Source organism: Pezoporus flaviventris, unplaced genomic scaffold (assembly GCF_033815535.1).
Source record: "Pezoporus flaviventris isolate CSIRO_AGI_PZ_B2104156 unplaced genomic scaffold, CSIRO_AGI_Pfla_v1 ptg000025l, whole genome shotgun sequence".
Classification (NCBI taxonomy): Eukaryota; Metazoa; Chordata; class Aves; order Psittaciformes; family Psittacidae; genus Pezoporus; species Pezoporus flaviventris.
This window is the reverse complement of record NW_026892573.1, coordinates 6,555,634-6,580,019: the sequence shown is the minus strand read 5'-3', so window position 1 is coordinate 6,580,019 and position 24,386 is coordinate 6,555,634. Positions and strand designations below refer to the sequence as shown.

The 24,386-nt window shown below is 38.8% G+C and overlaps 1 protein-coding gene across 9 annotated transcripts in view; it reads right to left on the bottom strand.

Annotated features, from left to right (window-relative positions):
- LRCH1 (leucine rich repeats and calponin homology domain containing 1) overlaps positions 1–24,386 on the bottom strand; it is a 122,212-nt gene that overhangs the window by 59,113 nt on the left and 38,713 nt on the right. For all 9 annotated transcript variants that reach the window (XR_009744114.1, XR_009744116.1, XR_009744115.1 and 6 more), the window contains exon 2: positions 1,941–2,085. Coding sequence is in view for 3 of the 9 variants with exons in the window: in XM_061457345.1 (XP_061313329.1) it covers positions 1,941–2,085 (145 nt within the window). In the remaining 6 variants the exon portion in view is untranslated. The remainder of the gene's footprint in view (positions 1–1,940; positions 2,086–24,386) is intronic.

Below are 24,386 nucleotides of genomic sequence, written 5' to 3'. Positions count from 1 at the left end.
GATGATTAAAAGTATTAATTTCTTCTGATTTATGGACCAATTCTGGGAAGAAATTTTAAGATCAACAGAACAACATGTTAATTGCTGCCTTTCCTAGAATATTAGAAGGTTTTCTTAAGATACATTTTTTTCTTTTTTATGGGAATTAGCCTGTAGGGAAGCAATGAATAGTAACTTAGAGTGACAACCCACTAAGAACCATTTTAACTTCTGCATGACTGTTAAGGCTTCAAAGAACAAATATGCATGACTGAACTCTGAAAACAGATAGCAAAAATTGTCCTGTGTATTCTCAGGGAGAGTTGCAACACTGAACTGAAACAAAGGGAAACAAAGAAACATAAACAAACAAATAAATAAATAATCTTAAATTCCACAAGTGTCAAACCAGTTCTTCAGCTGCCAATCCAGCAGTCTGCTACAAATCTGCATATAAAGACATATTCATGCTTTTTAACATTTAACAAAGCGAACTATCATCAGATCACTGTTGCATAAGCCAGGAGATAAACAAGTACCAAATAACAAGCTTATTAAAAATGAGAAATCCAACTACTCAGCAGTAGTTGAAAAAAAGAATCAATGCTTATTGCGGAGCCAGGATTCTCCATTCCAGTGTCTTTACAGAAGACCAAGATAAGTTATTTAAAAAAAAAAAAAAAAAAAAAAATCGGTAGAAATAGTTTTTAAGTTCTAAAGAACTCAAATCAAGAAAGCCTAGAACCTAAAAAAGTTACACTGTGCAGACAATCAGACAAAAAAAAAAGTTACAACTTTTTATCAAGTTCTACAGAACTCAGAAGCAATCCACCAGGAGATAAGGAACAGCACATAACCAGGGCAAGTGAGTAATAAATCATCATTAGTTTAAAAGAAATCTCTTTAAATAAAAGATGAACATCATTCACCAAAGCCCAAAGATTATGTATATCTCTTGGCACCACTTTCTAAATGCTGGTAATAGGCAGAAAAACATGCATTTTAAATCTGTAATTCTTCTTGCCAAGAAGCAAGATTGTTAGAAAGTCAAGGTTACATTTCCTCCTTCGACATACCACTTACTGTGTTCAAATAACATGGGGGAAGGGCATAACCAAGAAAAGAGGAGATTTTAAACTGAGTGAAATGATCTTACTTAGTAAAACTTGAAAAAAATCCTTTTATTTTGTCTGATTTACTGTGATACCTGATATTAACTCTGTAATTATTCTAGGTTTGTGATAATTCACACAATTGCATCACTACACTGAGTTCTAATTCACGGGTTCACCACACTGAGTTCTAACTGAGTTCATTCTAACTCAGAAATTTACTAAGATGTTTTATATAAACATAAGAATTTAATCCTGTCTTAGTTTCTTTATGTACATCTAAAACATTATTTCAAACTTTCACAACCTATTCCTTATAGGAATAGTGGCAGATACTCAGGACACACTATTCTGTTTCAATTTCTAGAGCCATAATTAGCATTGCAGAGTGGCCAATACTACAGTAGAGCAACAATACAGGAAGGCTTGAGAAACATCCTCAGTCGTTTACAAAACTGAGGATCAAGCCTTCATAGCTTGAATTCAAAAGCCCAAGAGACACTTTGCCCCCTGCTCAAACCTCATTCCCAAAGATGAGATTATTATAGCTCCACTATTACAATTTTTATATACTCTACTGCAAAGAAACTGCTGATGTGACTGGCATTCTGAATTTGCTAGAAGAATAAGGGAAAGAAAGAGATTACTATTACTTGGTCTTTCTTTAAATAATTAGGCTTACATTTTGGCATTTACAATGAGCTGTATCTGCAGCCAATGAGTTTTTGCATTACCCTTCCAATAAAATGAAAAATGTAGTCAGTTTTTCCAGAAACATATAAAGTGCAGACAGAAAAAAGCTCTACATATTTGCAAATAAACAAAAAAATGCGGCAAAGTTAAACTTACCTCAAATTTAAGTAAGTCAGCATTTGCAAGTTTACTATGGCATCTGGTATAATTTTAATACAATTGTGGTATAGATTTAGTGTTTCCAGTGACACAAAATGGCACAACTCTGTAGGAACCTCTGTTAATCTATTCTTGGATAAATCTGAAAAGAGGAAAAAAAAGAAGGCACATTTTTTGAATCATCTGAAAGATATACTTTGAAAAGCTATGCTTCTTTATTAAAAGAAAGAAATAAATGTAACCCTACAGTGAGGCAGCAAATTAAGTCAGTATTTTTATTATGCAAAATAAAACTATTGCTAATCTTTACAATCTTGAAATGAATCAGACTGAGTATAAAAGAGCAAACATTAAATTAAAATTCATTCAGTCTAATAAAAAGTAATTATTTGCAGGACTCAATATGCTGAGGAAATACTTGCAGACAGAACCAAGTACAGATTCCAAAGCCCGCATAGTATACCCAAAGATATAGTTGATACAGAGCTAGACATCTGCAAATAATGACAGTAGTTATAGAAAGCAAACAAGAAGGATTATATCCTTAATTTCTTTAAATAAATAGATTAAAAGTTTTTTTGGGTAACTCTTCAAACTGACCCGTATTTCCTAGATCTCAATCAATTATAAAATAATGTTACCTATAAAAATGGTGAAGACCTTCAGGAACAGACCTAAGTACGTACAAGACAACAACGGATTCCAGTCCTGCAAATGAATGCTTGTACCCACAGAATGAAAGGTTTTGACCAGTTATTCATTCTTTCTCGTTTTGTTTTGGCAAGGTATTCATTCTTTCTCATTTTGAGCACACAGACATAAAGAAAATCAGTAGGAAGAAATATTACTGAGCTTTGTTCCCTTGCTACCATAGTATGAAAACTGTGGTATCATAACAATTATGTGAGCTCAAGTCATAAAAATAATAATGCATGTCAGCATTCAAATGAATTAACTGGGTTCAAAGAAATATTGAAACAAGTGTTGCAGAACAAGCATCTCTTATCCTCACAAACTACAAAACTGCCACCTACCCATACAACCTGACCTGAAAAATGGTCACCTGTTGTATGTGGAAGGAACAGGAATGTACTTAGGCAAAAAAGTGAAACATCTGATGAGAAGGATACAAGGAAAGAGTGGAACTTAATGTTCTCCTCACTTCTTCACTGCTGCTATTTTAAGCTTCTTCCCTGATCCTTCAAAGCCTATTTTGAAGCTTACTTTCTTAAATATCTAAAAGGAGAAGCATCCAAAATACAGTATGCATATTACCAGAGCACCAATGATCTCCATCCTCTATGCATATAAAGCAATTTTTGGCTTTTATGAACAAACAGGCAGACACCTGAAGATCTTTTTAACTTCTTTGGCAGTTCCAGACTTATCAGTTTGCTGTGCAGAGGCACAGCTTGAGAGCACAACTATTGTGAGTAGGAAGGTTTTATCATTTTTATTTTTGTTCCTGTCTCCTGCAATGCAACCTGAAATTCAGTGCACTATTCCCTTTGTCAGCTTTCACTTTACTTCATCATGTTACTTTCAAGAAAGTTGGTTTCATTATTTCATCCTCTGCCAAGACAACAGCAATAGCCTGTGAGCGCAGTAACTGAGAACAGCCCAGCTGACACAAACAGCAGTGTTGATTAAATTGATCATCTCAACCAAAATTATTCAGTTCTGAGTTACCATACAACAGCAATGCTTGCACTGCTCTGCTTCATCTTACCAGGCTTTGATGGCAGTTAAATGCAGCATTAACTCAGCTTCTACTTTCCTTCACTTCTGCTATTAAACTAAAGCATTCCCTATTTGAGTCAATGTTATTACTGCTTCAATGGGGGGAAAGGTTTTCAATGTTCTTCTGTTTTAGTGCTTTAATCCTCTACTGCCTTCTGTTTATTATGAGAGCACTTGTCTACTAACATGGCATTCGAAAACAATTGCCACTGGTTCTCTCTCCTGCTGCCTTCCAAGCTATACTTATTATCAGATATCAGCAGAGGACTGCTATAACATTTTGATCCATGCAGGGTACCTTTGTATTTTACAGCTCAATTGCAAAGAAAACCTTCCCTTTTTTTAAACCACACTTTTCTGCAGTGACACTGCCACATTCATACTGTTCTTGCTTCCTCCTTTAAAGGGGAGTGAACAGCAAGATCCAGAAGAGTGAAGTGAACATTAGGCCCAGGCTTTAGACAACATGCATGGTGCTGGATGGTACAGGGAGAGTGACACATCTTTCTGATCCTTCTCAAGTGATACATCAAAAACTGAGAACACAAAAATGTTACTTGTTCTCAAGCTATTGAAACTGCAGCCTGCCATCTTAGAATCATATAATGGTGTGGGTTGGAAGGGACCTTCTAAAGGTCATCTAGACCACCCTCCCTTCATTGAGCAGGGACATCTTCAACTAGTCCAGGTTGCCAGAACTACATCCAGCCTGACCTTGAATGTCTCCAGGAACAGGCACATCTACCACCTCTATGGGCAACCTTAACTCCACCTTCATGCCTGCTGTCATTTATCTTCTTATTGAATAAAAGGAATTGTTGACACAACATTTGACTTACCCTTGAAAAAAACTAGTGCCTTAAAGAAGTGGAACAGCAACTAGATTGACCCTGCTCCTATAACTGAGATTAATGTGACAGTAAAATGCTTTTCTAATTATTTTTTTTATTACTATCCTTTGCTCTCAAGGGCCTTAACTCTGTTAATCTGATGAAGGACAAAACAAAAACCCTGTAAATAATAATAGGCAAACTCTTTCCCGTCTTCCTCAGGACCATGTGTTACAGGACACTACACACGCAACAAAGGAAGTCAATTTGTTACTGTCTAGTTTAAGATCATTTCAACACTGGCATCTATTGTACCTTCCTAAATAATAATGATTAAAACCCCCACAGTATAGTCACAGAATAAGGCAGAGGAATAAAAACTATACTTCGCAGAAAAAGGGGAAGTTTGCTACTATACTTTACTGATAAGAGGTATCATTAATAGCAAATCTGAATGTCTTCAGGAAACACCACTGGAATGGAATCTGACATACAGAATGCTCATCACAGTTTTTAACTAGGGGCAGCATTTTTTTTTTTTTTTCCCAAATACCAGACTTTCCTGATCAAATGGGAAGAAGAAAAGAGATTGGGTTTATTCAATCCTAGAATGAATGGGAGCCTCTGAACATGATATAGCTGTGAAGAAAGCATATCACTTTTCATGTGTCTTTGAGAGTTCCATACAGAAAAGCACACCTTTAGAAATGGAAACAGTCTGCATAACAATTTTATAACGTACCTTAAAAGCATATACAAACATGTACAGAAACTCCTCAACTTGCTGCACCTTACAATTAGTCTGTATATCTTTCTAATTTACTCAGCTTTTTAAATTCCAGAATAAAATACACATTCCCCCCCCCCCCCCCCCCCCCCCCCGCTTCATTAATTTGAAGAATAAAGCTTCAGGGTTATTCATAATAATGAAGTCACTGATACAGAAATTGAAATGAACAGAAGGATGGACTTTGCTGGTATTTTAAAGAATTTTTATTAACTTGCTTATAGTACCTAACACAAACAAGACCTAATAAATTAATGACTCTATGGTAGCAGAAATACATTTCATGGTTGTCAAGACAGCATAGGCACTTTTCACCTAAGGTGAAAAATAGGTAACGCAAGTATTAACAAAGGGCCCATACACTGGAGTGAGCTTTGTGTTTTAAATGAAACAAACTACTTATTCATTATTTGTGACATCAAGGCATTTTCAAACTACATCTGGCTTTGCTTCATCTTTTTCTGCCAGGAATAAGTGTTAAAACTCAAAAATAATGTAACAGAACACAAAAAAAAAAAGTCAGCCAGCTTAGAAAAATATTAGATAGAATCTTGACCTCTAAAAGCATCAGCACAATTCTGGTGTAGTGACATGGCTTTTGTATGAGAAATGTTACTATGTTGGAAACTAGACATGAACTACACAAAATAAGCACTTCCTTAGCTGGGAGGGAGCAATAAAAAGCAAGAACTTCAGACTGGTAACTAAGAATTTAACATAAGACTCCAAGCCTTGTTTAAGTGGTTGACACACTACATGGTCAGGGTCCACGCTGCCATCATACCAGTAAATAACTGACCCCATCCTCAGTGCAAAAGCTTTCAATTCCTAAAGCTCTGAATGTATCTACCACTGCTGATAGGACTTTTCTGACCTCATGCTTTACAGGCAGATTACCAACTACCACTATAAATATATGCGTAAGTATAAATCACTGCTACTGAACAACCCAAAACAGCATTGTCAAAATAACCAGAATAATACTAAAAGTCATATAGTTATGCTTCTTTCAGTAGTTACCAAGGTGCTCCATTTTTTCTTCCTTCCAGTTATTAATACATTAAATATAAGTTATTAATATTTTAAGTAAAAATTTCAGACTTTCATGGAAGAGCTAAACAATTTAAGCCTTCAAGTCAGAACATTCATTAAATAAATATATATATGCACTATTACATCACAATTTTTTCCAATAATTCTAATGAAAGCAGATTATCAAAAAGCAGTGATTTATAACTTTCAGATTAGAGAAAAATTCACTATACATTTATACTTCTAAAGCACTAACCTAAATAGACAAAAGTTGAAATTAGGCAAGTAAGAATTTACCCACTATTGAGCAGGAAATTTTGCACATATATATCTGTGTATGCATACAGTTGTATATAAAGGAAATATCTGTACTTGAATTGGAGTCCAGAAAGCAAGAAATTGCATGGTAAAAAAGCCACCCAAACAACCTCAGCTCCAGCCCACCAAGTTCCTATTTTTGTCATCTTCAGCACTTACTGAATAGAAGACGGGAATTATTTTGAAAAAGCTATTTGCATTTGTATTAACATACTATTCAAGGTATTCAAATGAGATGTTTGAATTGTATTTGACAAAGGACTGAAGCAATTCACTGTAAGAGCCTAAAAAATAGTAAGTTCAGCCCTAATTTCATGGGAGAATGGTAGGAAATACATAGAGACATCTAGACATGAATGATACAACTGTATGTAGCTTTGCCTTTATACTGTAAGTTACCCATATTTTTATTAAGCTTTTAGGAAGCCTGTATTTCCATATTAGCTAGGTGTATCTTCACTGAAGCCACAAATTGGTGGCACTGTATCTCAGACAAGTTTTGAAGTACCTGCTTAAGCCCATCTCTGACCTTTGGCAACACTGCATGGTATCCATACTTGCCTTGGCAAAGGAGGCAAGTGATCTATTATCAATGTCACTGTGCTTATCACCATAAAATAGTCAATGCTCTCTAGGAAGAAATTACTTCATTCTAGCCTTTATCCATTTTTCTCCCCTTAAATGGTAGGAAAATGCATCATTCTGTAGACAAATGCTATATATGAGTCATGAAGACACTGTAATGCAATTAGAAAGTGCTGTATCTTTTAAGATATGCTCTACAACTTGTCATTACCTTGCACAGCAGCATACCTTGTCTCAACTACTTGCCCTCTCTACCTGCCAGTATCAATGAATAATGTCCTGGATGTATTTTTACTCTACAGCTTTTACTGTAGTCAGCAACTTCTACCAAAACAGTGATGCTACATGAACAAAAAAGTCAGCAGAGACCTCCATTGACTCTGGCATCAAATGTATTCTGGTTTTTACATGGCAGTTATGCCACAAAGAATGCATGGCAGTTCTTCACTAAGAGACATTTCTATTTAAGTTATTCAGCAGACAGAATAACATGCAAGAAAAGACAAAGAATGCCCTAGAAAGTAAAAACAATTCTATTTCCATATAAGAAAAAAAATCTAGTAGTGCATGGACTCAAGGTTTTTCATTCTGAAACTGCCACTTCTAACAGATTGAGAAAAAAGTAGCTCCAACACTGACTCTCAAGAAAGTTATCAGTACTGCAATAAAATGTAGCAATAACATTTAAACACTGATCAACATTACTGACTCTAGATGTATGACTGTTGACTCAAAACATGCAGAACGTGCACCTATCCCAGGCAGCTGGATATAAAAATGTACAGATGCTGCAAGAATAGTATTTTGAACAGTTTGAAGACACAGCTGTTCCACACACTTGCTAAGCACTACATTTCGGAGCACTGTCAGCATACTTTTCCATCTGCTTCCATTGTTAAGAATTAACATTAAAAATCTCCACCTCAAAGCCACAGACAAAATATAGCAAAATTCACAGTGATCATGTATTTTTGTACCAGTTTTTCTTATCATTACTACATTTTAACATATTAAAAATTTCTCCTTTTCCACTGTGTAGATGAGTTCTCCAATTCTTCCCCATTCAACATCTTGACATTACAGTATATGTAATATGTGGGCAAGTGAAAAATCTAACACTAGAGATATACAACACAACACTGTCTTCTCTGTGTCACTGATGGTCAGAATAAACACAGTTTCTTACTCGTCAAAGTTACAACTGTAATAATCACCATACATATTCACCACGATTATCAAGGAGACCTAAATGTGGGGTTTAGAGGAAGGAAATAAAGCAGGACAGAAGGAAACCAAGAGGCCGACGGCAGCATGTCATAGAGCCTGGCAGAGCTGTCACCACTAGAGGGGGTCCTGATCTCACAGACTTGCCCAACACCCTGTAAGGATGTTTCTGTAACTGCTTCCTTCTTTTAAGGTAGGAAAACGACAGAAACAGGAAAGTACACTTTACAAATACACACACCCCAGCACTCCTCTGAACATACTGCCCAACGTATTTTTCAAAGTATGACAAGTGAGGCGATTCGCAGCCATAACTGCAGGAAGCAAATGTATACATTGATATCTAATGGGGTCAACCTATTAAAATAAAATTTAAAAAAAGCTGCTGTGAAATAGTCACTCTAAAGTATTTTTCTCCAACCTTCTTTCAGATGATGTAAGAATCTCACGTATCCTTGAGGTCTCTGTAGTACAGCAATAGCAACATTTGGCCTATATCAAACACAAGTGGAATTAAAAGCTAACTCATTCCACCCCAACAACCTCATCTACTTTATTCCATCTATCACTTCATTACAGAATACACCGTTTACTTTTTCACAGTGCCCTGTAACCTCCCAGTAAAGCACAGCCAAGCAAAGAAATGTTCATTCTACACTTCTTCTCAGGTAGTGCACTAACCAGCCTGAAGCAATCCAAGAGCATAAATTAGCTCTCCCAGCTACCAAAACTTTGAGCAAATGTCACTTCAAGGGCTTTTGCTTCCTCTGGGTGAAATAAGCGTGGGTGAAGGAGGGAGCAAAACGGTAGCATGTTCTCATGATTAGCTCCATGACACACTCCAATTACAAGGATACAAAGGAAATTTCTCTGCAGGAAATGGTCAAAACAATAATACAAGCCTGGAAAAATAAAGAGAAGGTTGATACAACAGTATGCCTCGTTACTGTACCTGACTTAGGTGGCAACATAATGCATCTAAATTTCTCCTTTATTTTCTATTTCTTCCTCTTTAGGGCAACAACACTTTGGCATTAAAACTGGCACCAAAAAAATGGGTCCTGAAGGGACTCTGTTTACATACTGAAGATGAGCCTGGTGTGGAAGTGCATGAGACTTCTTAAAAATTATACTGTAAACCAATAGGATTCTTCCTGCAGATCTCCATGTGAGTACAAGCAGATTTGGGACTGTGGTGGGTTGATCTTGGTGCCCACTCAGGTGCTCTATCATCCCCCTTTCAGTAAGACAGGGGGAGTTAACACAATGAAAAAGCTCATGGGTGCAGGTAAGGACAAGGTGCTCACTCACCAGCTATTGACAGGCAACACAGACTCAACTTGGGAAAATTACAGAATCACAGAATCCTAAGGGTTGGAAGGGACCTCAAAAGATCATCTAGTCCAACACTCCTGCAAGAGCAGGGTAACCTAGAGTACATCACACAGGAACTTGTCCAGGCGGGCCTTGAATATCTCCAACGTAGGAGACTCCACAACCCCCCTGGGCAACCTGTTCCAGTGATCTGTCAAAATTAATCTATTGACAATTAATAAGAGAGTAGGATATTGAGAAATAACAACAAAACTAAACCCATCTTCCCCCCTTCCCCTTTTCCCAACCTCACCTTCACTCAATGACTGTCCTACTTCCTCCCCGAGCCCCACCTCCACTACTGGCACAGGAGAAGGGGAGTTGTGCTCATACAGTAAGTGCTCTACTGCTGCCACTCCTTCCTCCTCACACTCTTCCCCCTGCTCCAACATGGGTCCCTCCCATGGGTTAGTCTTTCATGGACTTCTACACGGGTCCTTCCCATGGGCTGCAGTTCTTTCAGAACTGCTCGATCATGGGTCCTTCCCATGGGGTGCAGTCCTTCCAGAACAGACTGCTTCAGTGTGGGTCCCCCACAAGGGTCACAGGTCCTGCAAGAAAACTGCTCCAGCATGGGTTCATCTCCACAGACCACAGTTCCTGCCAGGAATGTGATCTGTAGTGTGGGGTCTCTACAGGCTGCAGCTTCCTTCAGTCCACATCCATCTGCAACAGTGTGGGGTCTTCTAGAGGCTGCAGAAGAACAACCTGCTTCACCATGGTCTTCTCGACAGGCTGCAGGGTTATCTCTGTTCCAGCAACTGGAGCACCTCCTCTCATTCTTCTGCACTGACCCTGACATCTGCAGAGCTGTTTACCTCGCATTTTGCACTACTTTCTCATGCAGCTGCATGCAAGAAAGCTTTTTTAACTTTTTCTTAACTATGCTATCACACCATCGCTGATGGGCTTTGCTTTTGGCCAGCGGCAGGTCTGCCTTGGAGCTGTCTGGAATTGACTCTGACATGGGGGCAGCTTCTGGTGTCTTCTCATAGAAGCCACTCCTTCAGCTCCTGTTACTAAAATCCTGCCACATAAACCCAATACAGGCACCCAATTACTTGTATCATGAGATGGAAAAAAATATCAGGTAGTAAACACCTTCATCAACCTTTAATAACATGTGGTATGAAACCCAATGCATGGGCCATGAAGCACTCCTTCTCCCACGCCTCCTGCACAACAGGAAGGTTAGAAGTCATTAATTTTCACTCCTTAATAAACCTATAGATTGTATCACTTCAGTATTGTACCACTCATCCTCAGCAGGACTTAAATACTTTAGGCATTTTCTCAGACACAGTGGAAATAAGAAATGTTCCCCAAACTCTAAAAACTTCAAAAACTGTTCTTCACTATTTTCAGCCTTTATAGTAGGTTAATGGAAAACACTGGAGAAACCAAAACTGAAGTGTTCACATCATACACTATCCAGCTGAACACCTTTACTGTATCAAGCTATATTTCAGTTGTCTGCATGAACTGTTCATACTGGCATATTAAAGAAAATTTGATAGCCAACTCCACCCATATGAAAGCAGGACCTTCCCTAGCGCCTTTGGGAGGGAAAAAAAAAAAAAACTAAAAGTATACCTTGATACTGAAAAGTCCTCAAGATTAGCTTCAGCCATCAAAGATACACTTTAATTGTTCATATTGAATATGGGCTATCGGGGCCTTCCAGGTATATTAGAGACTTCTCAGAGGACTGAAACTTTGATTATGAAATCCTTTCCTAAAAGAAGAATAGTGACCACAGCTTTCACCAAATTAAAAATAAAAGTTTAAAAGGTGTAAATTGTAAATGTGTGTATATAAGCACACAGGCATACAACCTTATTTCCAGCCAATCAACTTATTCCCGTCTATTGGAGAACAGGGAAAGATGTGAAACAAAAAATTACATTCTACCCCAAAGATGGTGGTGAACCACTGGACACACTTAGTTTCCTCTATTACAAATCTCTCATTTCAGCCACAGAGATCTTTCTTAAAGCTGTCTACTTTGGAAACCAACACCTTCCACTTCCACAGGGGAATCCCCCATGATGCAATGAAAACAGCAGTCTAAAACCTCTTCCAGCCCACAGACAACACCACCAGCAGGAACAAGCTGAATGCAATGTCAAAGTTGTTTTTTTTTTTTTTTTTCACTTCATTCTCTATTTTAATGGCATTATTATTTTACCTCAGGCTGTGGAGTGAGGACACTATTCATGCTACGCATTATTGACCTCGGTGACCTGCTCAAAAAGGAGTTACCTCGCATTTACTGTCTGGTAGAAGCAGCACATAAACCAGTTTCTCTGAAGCAGCCCACTTGCCTTCACTATGGAGATGATTATTTTTCACACCTGACAAACTAATACCAGATTTGTTAATTTTTAATTCATTTTTATACGTGAACTGTCTCACACTCCGTAAGAAAATGCTATGAAAAGGGAAATGAATAAAAGTTATTTGATCTCTGGGTATATCAAAGACATGTGGGCATAGACATGAAAAAGCTACCTGATGCTAATTTACGGTGACATAGAAAGAGAAGTATTACTCATCTAATCACTTCCCGTTCTGGCTGCCCATCTCCCACAGATGCCAGGGTTAATCTGCCTTATCCACATGATTCATGCACATCTCCCACAATGGTTCTTGAAGTCAGCACAACATAATTGTAACAGTTTATCAACACAAATCTGTTTTGTACCATCAAAGCTGACTTACTGAGCACATCTTTAAACAATGAACTAATTATATGGCCATTACACAGGAGGTACAACATTTGAAAGAAATACTTCAGACTTCTAAGCAAAACAGGAATCTGTGAAAACATTACTAGAGACTGAGGTACCAGGAAAGAAAAACCTGGAATAAACACATTAAATTGTAATAAATAACCAAAATTTGGATGGCTGTTCCCAAATATAGAAAGAAAAAGAGCAAACAAACAAACAAAAATAGAAAGGCTTCCTTGCGAAAGCAAAATAAGCACAGTACATACTGTCTCTATCCTTAAAAGACCCAAACAAACTGAAAACCACTTCACTGGAGCCGCTAGAAGTATAGACCTATAAATTTTGTACCAAGATCTCTATCCTATGTAACGGTTCCCATGGCTCTTTCTTAAGTTTAGGACAATGTTTCTCAACCTTCTAATTTTCTTTCCTTCAGAATCAAAGAACCTTGCCTTCTTTGGAGAAGGCAAAACCAAAACAGATTTCTCAGCCAGTATGCTGCTTGTTGGTCAGGGAGAGGCTGTGTTTGATGGATAACACATGCAACTTCTTTGTTATTTTACTTTTTTTAACAAGTCACAGTTTAAATCAGGATTTTAATCTGACATCTTTATGAGATATGTCAAATACATACACTGCAAAAGAAACTGTGGCGGGAAGTAAAACACACCCCCACACCCTCTACTTATAAACAATCCAGCATCTGTGACTGGGCAGGCAGAAACCACTTGATATTTGCCATAATACTTGCTGGGGAACTCGGGTGGGAAGAAGCCAGTGGGCATCGACGGCACTTGCGAGTCAGCCTGCAACCACAGGTAAACATCCGTGTCACTGGTATGTAACAACTGCATGGCAATGCATGTTACGAAGGGACAAAAGAATGTTTCCTTCTGGTCTAATTTTCTTTAATTTTGTTTTATTTTTTTGGTAAGGACAAAGCCTTCTGAGATTCACAAAGTGACTAATTCTCATCTATACAGTCTACTGAGTCTGGCCTACAATTCCTGCTCCCTGTGCAGATTCATTTCTACTTCCTTAATCACTGATTTTTCAAACTGCCTTTCAGGAAGCCTGATTTCCACATGCTAAGTATTACAGTGATATTTTTCTCTAAGAATCATTTTAGATTGAGTTCTCCGAGGTCTAATGCTGAAGAGCCTACAAGGGCTAATTTATTCAGGCCCAAATGAGACCCATGTAGTTACATAATAAATAAAGAGTTCTACGAAAAGCAGATGGACAGCATTATTTTCCTTTAGTTATCATAACCTGATGAGTAGAAGAAAAGTGCAGACAGGACCTATTAGATCTTAGATTTAAGAAGTCCAATTAACTGCAGTGTTACATATATATATATATATATATATACACACACTCTTGTTATATTAAAATGAAACAGTTGGTGTTAATTTACCCTGTAGAAAGAAAAATAGTCTTTGCTATACAAGCTGTGAACCTGCTCAAATCAGTGACAAATAACAGTTTGATACACATACTGCTGCAACCCAGGTCAGGTTTTTTGAAAAGAGGAATCAAGCCAAAAGCTTCAGAACAAGAACTTGGAGATTTAGGACAAGGGCTAACGGGTTAAAACTTAAACAGGGGAAGTTTAGATTGGCTATAAGGAGGAAATTCTTTCCTGTTAGGGTGGTGAGGCACTGGAATGGGTTGCCCAGGGAAGTTGTGAATGCTCCATCCCTGGCGGTGTTCAAGGCCGGACACAGCCTCGTGTGACATGGTTTAGTGGGAGGTGTCCCTGCCCATGGCATGGGGGTTGGAACTAGGTGATCTTAAGGTCCTTTCCAACCCAAACCACTCTATGATTCTGTGGACAGCAAGGCTGAGGGATGCTGCTTCTGAGTGGATTTCAGAAAGTTCATGTCGTTCTGTTCTCACATCACTGCAATGGCAAGGGTCAAGAAGATTGAAAGATCCAGAATGAGCTTAGCTCAGGCTGGACCAGGCCTTGAGTGATATGGTTTAGTGGGAGGTGTCCCTGCCCATGGCAGGGGGGTTGTAACTAGATGATCTTGAGGTCCTTTCCACCCCCAACTAGTCTATGATTCTATGATTTGGGGAGTACACCTTCAACTGTGGGAGATTAAAGTGCAAAAGATTTTATTAAGTACTTCTTGGCTTGGCTTGCTTATCCAGCATACACATTTAAAAAAACCTTTACTACAAGATGAACTGTTCATTTTTAACAGTTTTCCACCAATAGGGATGCTGAACCTGCTAATCTTGTACTACCACTGCTATTACTCAATGGCTAAACTTCCACTCATATTGTGAAATCCAAGGCATCAATTTCAGGTTAGTTCAATTTTGAAGTAATTAATGCACTGCAAAACTCACTAATTACTGAGATTTTTAATTGAACCCCCTTAAATATTCTGACTTAAATATTATTCAACAGTATCCTCATCAAGTTCATTACAATACAGGTAAAGTGATCCATTAATAACTTGGCCAATTTTGTCACCTTTCAGGCAATATTAAAAATACTCCTATCAGGACTTTGACTCTTACCAAATGCATTGTCATGACTCAGTATTTGAGTGTCAAATACCGAGTGACTCATGCTCAGTGAGAATAGGTTCTACCTTCTGAAAGAATTGTGGTTTTAATAGAAAAAATTGCACAGCATTCTGCTCAGATTACAATTTCTTTTCTGCAAAAGGAAAGCAACAGTCTTATATTCTTACCTAACTCTAGATTCAGCCTCTTTATACTCAAAAAAGGACGGACAAAAGTCCAAGAGTTCAGAACCACCTCTAAAATTTTCATTCAGACTTCTTCCAAAACTGGCTACTCTTTGCGAGTGATGAGCATACTTCTCAGCTCTCATGCCTTCTCTCTCTTCCTCTTCAAAAATTTGGATAAGAAATTCATTGTTTTGGGAGGAACTCTAAGAGATGCACTAGCAAATATACAATTATAAAGGCATCTTATTTCTGGGGAAAAAAGTCAACAAAGAAAGATTCTGATCATCCAGAAATTATGAATCATTTAAACAGGCAACACCTTCTCTGAAGAGACGGCATTATCACGTACCCCATGTGCTTCCTATGCTTACTTAATGGAAGTCTCAACTCTAAAGTTTGTTTATTCAAGATCGACACAGATAGCGGAAAATCAACTCTAAAAAACGCTTCTAATGTGGATCGTGCTGAGCCCTCTGCCAGCACACCTGCAGATATCCTGATGGTGCTATCTGGAAGACTACATTATCAAAAAGTTATATACAGGGTAAAATATTACACAACTGTTGCACTATAAATTACCAGTTGATCTGTTTTCTGTATACAATAGTAAGCTAATTTTAACCATTGACTGAGAACAGAAATATCTATTGTATAGCTTGCTTTTTTAACAAATGAAAAAGGTTGAAGGGTTGGTAAAACTCTGTTAACAGGTTAATTTATGCTTTTAAGTCAAGCATCTTAAGATTTTAAAATGCCCAAATGTCAGCAAGCTTAAGATATATTCTGTCAAGGTCTGCTGTATCATCTGAAGTCTTTTGACATGAAAATTTATACATAATGAATTCTCCTAAAGCTCTCTCCAATGCCTTACACACAAGAAGCTTGTTTCTTATTCTGCAGCCTACTTTCTATATCATCTATCTATAGCAGCCCTCTATCTATATAACCATTCACAATATGTAAGGCTAAGGACGAAGACTGTCCTTTTAATAGTTCCTCCCCCTATTTTTTTCTGTGATATATTCATGAGAACAGTATCTTCTCCCAGGCATTTTTCTGCAAAACTAATAAACAAGCCAGATTATTCTAGTTTCCTCTTGTTACAGTTTTCCTGACCATGCAAGTAGACCCTTTCTGCACCTGTTTCAGTCTCGAGTTATCTTCCTTGACCATGAATAGGACATAACTTTCTGTAGGAGGATTAGGTTACACCACTGCCACATATAACACCATTAAGGATTTCTAGACCCTGTTAAAATACATCTTCTGATACAGCCTCAGGACAAAATCAGATGCTTAAGATTTGTCATAATGGCAGCTTGAACCATCTTTAAAACTGTCATATCCAGGGTTTCTTCCTTTACAAGTGATGAACACAACTTGCAGCAGGCACCTCACTTTCTGACTCTTTAAATCTTTAGCTGCCTTTCTTCTGGACTATTCTTCATAGAGCAATAAATGCTTCCAACACTAAATAGACCCTGTATGTTGTCATAAGTCTGTGTTCTCACCACAAATAAGGAAGTGATTAAGAAACACAAAAAAGACTGAAAAAAATACCCCTAACATTAAAAAAATTTGTTTCTGCAATGAAGTTTCCCGTCTCAGAAATGTTACCTAGAATTAAAGAAGAAATTAGAGAAACAACCATCACCACCACCAAAAACAAACAAACAAACAAGCTTTTGCTAACAGAAAATCTTTAAGCACCAGCAATTTCTATTACAGGTTCATAACAGTTAAATGCTATGCAAGCTTAAGCATATCTGGCATTACAACTCTATTTAATTCCAAAGAAAAAAGCTACGATGCTTTAGTAAAATAAGTCAATAACGAGACCACCTTTATCAATGGACTATTTGGAAACATACGCTTATTGCTGTTAGTTACCAAGTTTGCCCAGGTATACTTTTGGAAGCATCTAAAAATCTTGCCCACACCCTTCCCTCCCACTAATACATCAGCCATATCTTAAGCATGAACATAAAAAAATACCCCAGTTCTTTATATTTCCCACAATCAAAGCTCTTCTTAGAGGTTAAATAAACCTCTAAAAAATGAGGTTGTTTAGGCTCATTTTAGGGTTTATTTTAGTGGTTAATGAACCTCTAAAAAGATGTTTATTTCAACAAATGTCTTTTACCACACACAAACTCGTGAAACAATTACGAAGAGATTGAACCTACTAATAAAGTATGTGGGCATTACACTTGTGGGACAGTCTTCTGATGTGAAATGATACCAGTCATTTTTCAGCAACTCCCAGTAAATGTCAACAACTCTGAGGTACACACTCGCATTTTCGTTTCATGTTGTGTCATTCCCAGTGCAACAGAACGCACGGAAACCACCTCAACAGCTACAGAAAGTTCATTTGTTATCCCACTATTCTTTTTTTACTAAGAAATAAGAAAAGCCTCTGCGAGGAGGCAATTTAAATTATGAGTCTAGACACTGTAGCCCCGTTCCAAAAACATCCAGAGGGATCTTGCCAGGCTTGAGAAACCGGACAGTGCAAACCTCATGAAGTTCAACAAGGCCAAGTGCAAGGTCCTGCACCTGCACCTGGGCAACCACAGTGTAAACTGTGTCTGGTTTAGGGGAAACCTGAACAAATTAAGAAAAAAAAAAAAAAACACAAAAAAAAACAAACATCAAAACCAAAAATCCCTACCAACAAAAGCCCAAACAAAAGAGATCGCCTTCTACAAGTATGACTTCATTATTCTAAATAGCTATAAGAATGCTGGTCTAAGATGTGGGGTCTTTAATCCCTTTATAATTATTATACTTGTTCTACAGTAGATATTACTATAGTCTAAATGCACTAAAACCGTTTTTGTTTTCTTTAAAACAAAGTAAATTTCAACACAGATATTGACTGTTAACAAGAACAGTCTGGAAAAAGACTGGAACAAGCAAACAGAAGGGAGGAAATGTTAATCCTTGCATACACTACACTTGTAAACAAACGTGAAAAAAACCCTCTCAAAAGCATCAGTATCACTAACACTTTAGCCTAAATATTGTAAGTATTATTTCACAAGTAATATTATACATATTTGTTCGCATGAAAAAAAAAAGCTCCTTAAGCACAGAAATAATTACTTGAAGTCTCAAAATAAATTTCATTTCTTTTGGCATATGAACATAAAGCAACTGATAAAAAGCATATCACTTGAGCTGCCTCAAGCTGCTCCTAGTTGTAGACAAGGGAATTTATTGCCAGCGGGAGCAATCTACATTTTTAAATTGTTTCTGCATTCTCTGTATACAGATTGTCAAATTTGCATGTGGTAGACTCATGTCATTTCCAGCTGCTCTTTGGTCCTTACTGTTTTGCATCAAAATATAACAACCTTCAGTACAGCTTATTGAAACTTGGCCACTGACCAGCCACAACTAAATACTCAAAACCTCTCTCCCAGTCATTAGAAAGTATAACAAACAAAAAATAAAGCCTTCCTTTGCCAGCCAACAGCAGCCTTCACAGCCCAATTTGGAGAGCTTAAGGTCTCTTCTAAGCCTTGAAGTTCATTTAAATAATGAAACAGTACTGGAAGGTGCCTTTTTCTACAAGCCCTTCATCTATTTTAAGTCATATACTGATTTTAAGAAGTATTATAATCAAAACCTTGAAAATGATAAACAAAACCCCAACCAAAAACAAATGACTGAAGGAGGTTGAAAAGGCCAGAGTTGTAAAAGATTAACGTATCCTCTCCGAGTCCAATATGTAGGGCTTGCAGGATTTACTTTTCATGCTTACTTTGTAATTGTCCGGAACTCTGATATCTCCCTACTATGCAGGGACACATATGCCAGGGCAAGAGGTCGAGGGTCATTCATTTTACTCTTGGTCCAAGCAGAATCTGCATTTTGATTTACAAGTGTCTGCAGATTACAGAACTCCATTTTTCATTTCATACCAGCACTATTCTGAGGGATTCCTCTCCAGGACAGTTTCTAACTCATCAGTGATTACCCAAATATTTTCAATAGAGCAACATAGTCCATTAATATTTTCATAGAACATTGCAAACTATTCTAAGTCTGAAGACAAGGGAAGTTGTCCAAAATATTAAAAAATGTCATAAAATTTCACAAAGGTGTTGTTTTATGCTTCCAGGAACTGCTAAATCATATGCAGATGAAAGTGACAGCCCATATGAACACACTGTACAAAGTTCAGAAGTAGTTGTAAATGCCTTCACTTTAGACCGCAATCAGTAGCTGATATACAAGAATGAAAACAAGACTGTTATGGTAGATAGTTTTCAACTCAAACTTCTGGACTTATTGTGCAAGTCCATTCAAAGTGGTGAGTTCATGAGGGAAAAAATGTTAACTGTGATATTAATAGTAATACTGTAAATACATTTATTCACAGACCATTGAACTGTCTCAGCTGTTGCTTTGAATGCTTAAGCACATAATCCAAAACAAACACCCATGGCAAATCAACAACTCAAGAGAAGGAAAAAAGATGGAAGCTCCTGATGCTGCTTAGAGTCAGTAGATGCAAAGAAATAAAAAAAATATTGCTTTTTAGTTTACAGTGAACAAGGAACTTCATAAATTAACACTGTACTATATTATTTATTCCCTATAGAAAACAAACTTCAGCATCCCTACCCTTGCTGGCAGTATGCTTGGAGTTTAGACACAATACTTATTACAACTGAATCCAGTAGAACGAATTCAAACCATATTGGCACAAAATGTGCCCAACCATCTAAATTGCTTTAACTGGGAATCCCCAAAAGAATGTTTTTATTTACTGAATTTTCTGTGTAAAACTGAAACTTTAGAGTACTGAAATTAAAAATATCACAGAAATCTAAAACAAATTGTTCCACAGATGTTTAAGAATGCAAATTAAAAAATAAAACACACTTTTAAATAATTACCAGAGGAAGAAGCTGCATATAACATTGCTTTTTCTTATCATTCCAGCACACTTTAATCTTACAACTGAAAAGTTCCCATCTACATGATTTCCAGCAATGTCTTTTACCACTACATTAAAAAGACTTTGTTTATCCACCATGAACTTAGCTCCAAAAAAGTAAAAAGTTAGGATTGCCTCAACATTCCCCTATTAGAAACTGTTCCAATTGGTAAGAGGAGTTTGTGTGTGCATGCATGCAAGTCAATAAAAGAACAGATCACTAGGCTTTATTCCTCTAGAATAAGAAATGGAAAAAAAGGGCACTAGTTGAATGAGAAGATGTGATAAAGTTATCAGGGTCACATCAAAGAGGTTTTAAAATCTTATATCTTTCTGAGTGCAGCTTTTAAAATTTATTTTGCAAGCTGTAAAGTAATTCTACCCTGATCAAAGGGAGAACATAAGAGCAGCTGTTCAACTGTAAACATATATATATATATGTATATTCTTGGTAAGTCAATAATACTGTTTACATTCTTTAAATAAAAGAGTGACAGGCCAGATCATGACCTTGATAAGCACTGCCACCACACAATTGATAATACTACACTTCTCATGGCTGGAAAGACAAAGACCAAGTGAAACGCTTTCAAATGACACTGAGCAACCAGTGCTACACAGGAAGATAAATGAAGCATGAAAATAAGGCATACGGGGGTAGGAGTTTAACTTACCAATAATGGGGTTTAAGGCATGGGAATATAAAGTCTTCATAAAACAATGCAAAATATAAGAATAGAATATAAAGTTCCCAGAAAAATTGAAAGCATTGTTAGAACATTAGCATTGTTTGCAGTATGCTTAATGTTTTTCTATACCCTTAAAGAGGCATTCAGTAAGAAAGGTTGGATGACATTTTTCCACTCTTTTCCTGAATTTTATGTTGCTTCAGAGGATTGAGTTTTTGAGTTATAACAGAAAGAGCAGCACAGTGCTTAATATCAATTGTAAAAGTAATTGAAGCATTCAGAAAAACAAGCAAGGAAGGAAGGCAGGAGGAACAGAAAACTATGCCACCAGTAAATCTATGGAGCAGTCTATTACAAAGACTACAAGTAGTTCTAGGAGCTACTTTACCAAAAGAATATGGCCAGAACTAAAAATGTCAAAGAGAAAAAATAATAAAGAGCTTTGGAACAATTTCCATAAAAGATAAGATTGAGTTGTTTAAGATTCTTTAGGCTGGAGATCACAGTATCACAGTATGCTAGAGATTCGAAAGGACCTGGAAAGATCATGTAATCCAATCCCCCTGCCGGAGCAGGAACACCTAGATAATGTTACACAGGAATGTGTCCAGGCGGGTTTTGAATGTCTCCAGGGAAAGAGACTCCACAACCTCCCTGGGCAGCCTGTTCCAGTGTTCTGTCACCCTCACTGAGAAGTTTCTTCTCAAGTTTAAGTGGAACCTCTTGTGTTCCAGTTTGTACCCATTACCCCTTGTCCTATCGCTGTTTGCCACTGAGTAGAGCCTGGCTCCATCCTCGTGACACTCCCCCTTTAGATATTTATATACACTAATAAGGTCACCCCTCAGTCTCCTCCAAACTATAGAGACCCAGCTCCCTCAGTCTTTCCTCATAAGGGAGATGCTCCACTCCCTTAATCATCTTCGTTGCCCTGCGCTGGACTCTCTCCAGCAGCTCCCTGTCCTTCTTGAACTGAGGGCCCCAGAACTGGACACAATATTCCAGATGCGGTCTCACCAGGGCAGAGTAGAGGGGAAGGAGGACCTCTCTCGACCTACTAACCACCCCCCTTCTAATACACCCCAGGATGCTATTGGCCTTCTTCGCCACAAGGGCACAGTGTTGGCTCATGGTCATCCTGTCACCCACTAGGACCCCCAGATCCCTCTCCCCTACACTGCTCTCTAACAGGTCGTTCCCCAACCTATACTGGAACCTGGGGTTGTTCCTGCCCACATGCAGGACTCTACATTTTCCCTTGTTATATTTCATCAAGTTATTCCCTGCCCAACTCTCCAGCCTGTCCAGGTCTCGCTGGATGGCAGCACAGCCTTCTGGTGTCAGCCACTCCTCCCAGCTTTGTGTCACCAGCAAATTTGCTGATAGTACACTCAATTCCCTCATCTAAATCGTTGATGAATATATTAAATAATACCGGTCCCAGTACTGACCCTTGAGGCACTCCACTAGTTACAGGCCTCCAACTAGACTCAGCCCCATAGACTACAACTCTCTGGCTTCTCTCCTTCAGCCAGTTCACAGTCCACCTCACTACCTGATCATCCAGACCACACTTCCTCAATTTAGCTGTGAGGATGCTGTGGGAGACTGTGTCAAATGCTTTGCTGAAGTCAAGGTAGACCACATCCACCGCTCTGCCATCATCCATCCACCCTGTTATTTCCTCATAAAAGGCTAAGAATTGGTCAAGCATGATTTCCCCTTGGCGAAGCCATGTTGACTGCCCCTCATAACCCTCTTATCCTTGGTATGCCTTAAGATGGCACCAAGGATAAGGTGTTCCATTACTTTCCCAGGGATGGAGGTGAGGCTGACTGGTCCATAGTTACCCGGGTCCTCCTTCTTGCCCTTTCTGAAGACTGGAGTGACATTTGCTTTCCTCCAGTCCTCAGGCACCTCTCCCGTTTCCCAAGACTTGGTAAAGATGATGGAGAGTGGTCTAGCAATGACTTCCGCCAGTTCCCTCAGCACCCGCGGGTGCATCCCATCTGGACCCATGGATTTATGGATGTCCAGATTGCTCAACTGGTCTCTAACCCATTCCTCATCGACTAAGGCAAACCGCTCCATTGACCTGACTTCATCTAAGGTCTCAGGGGTACAGGGCTCTTCAGGACTACCTGCAGCAGAGTAGACAGAGACAAAGAAGGCATTCAGTAACTCTGCCATCTCTGTATCTTCTGTCACCAGGGCACCCATCCTGTTCATCAGTGGGCCTACATTGCCTCTGGTGTTAGTTTTATCTGCCATGTATTTGAAAAAGCTCTTTTTGCTGTCCTTGACCCTTCTTGACAGGTTTAATTCTAAGGAGGCCTTAGTCATCCTAGCTGCCTTCCTACATCCCCTAGCAGCAGCCTTATATTCCTCCCAAGTGGCCAGCCCCTCCTTCCATGACCTGTAAACTCTCCTCTTCCACTTGAGCATACCCAGCAATTCCCTGTTTAGCCACGCAGGTCTCCTGACCCTCTTCCTTGACTTCCTACATCCTCTAGCAGCAGCCTTATATTCCTCCCAAGTGGCCAGCCCCTCCTTCCATGACCGGTAAACTCTCCTCTTCCACTTGAGCATAACCAGCAATTCCCTATTTAGCCACGCAGGTCTCCTGGCCCTCTTCCTTGACTTCCTATGTGTCAGGATGCTCCGATCTTGAGCTCGGAAAAAGCAATCCTTGAATGCCAGCCAACTATCTTGGGCCCCTTTACCTTCAAGCAGCCTTGCCCATGGGATTTCCCCTAGCAATTGCTTGAAAAGGCCAAAGTTTGCCCTGCTAAAGTCCAGGGTTGCAATTCTATTTGCTATTCTACTGGTCCTACCACACAAGATCCTGAATTCCACCATCTCGTGGTCGCTGCAACCAAGGCAGCCCTCAACCCTTACTGCTTCGACCAGACCCTCCTTGTTAGTGAGGACGAGATCCAGCAGCGCTCCTCTCCTGGTTGGCTCAACCACCATTTGCAGGAGGAAGTTATCATCCATACACTGGAGGAACCTCCTGGACTGTGGCTGGGTTGCCGAGTGGTCCTTCCAGCAAACATCAGGGAAGTTAAAATCCCCCACGACGACCACGGCCTGTGACTGTGAGGCCGCTCTCAGCTGCCTGTAGAAGGCCTCGTCAACTTCCTCACCCTGATCTGGTGGTCTGTAACAGACACCTACAACAGTATCCCCCCTGCCAGCCTGCCCCTTAATTCTCACCCACAGACTCTCAACTCGCTCGTCATCTGTCCCTGGACAGAATGCGGTGCATTGTAGTTGCTCCCATACATAAAGAGCAACCCCACCACCCCGCCTGGCTGGCCTGTCTTTCCTGGAAAGGACATAGCCCTCCATGACTATATTCCAGACATGTGAGCTGTCCCACCATGTCTCTGTAATTGCCACCAGATCATAGTCTCCTGACTTAACACAGGTTTCCAACTCCTGCTTATTTCCCATGCTGCGCGCATCGGTGT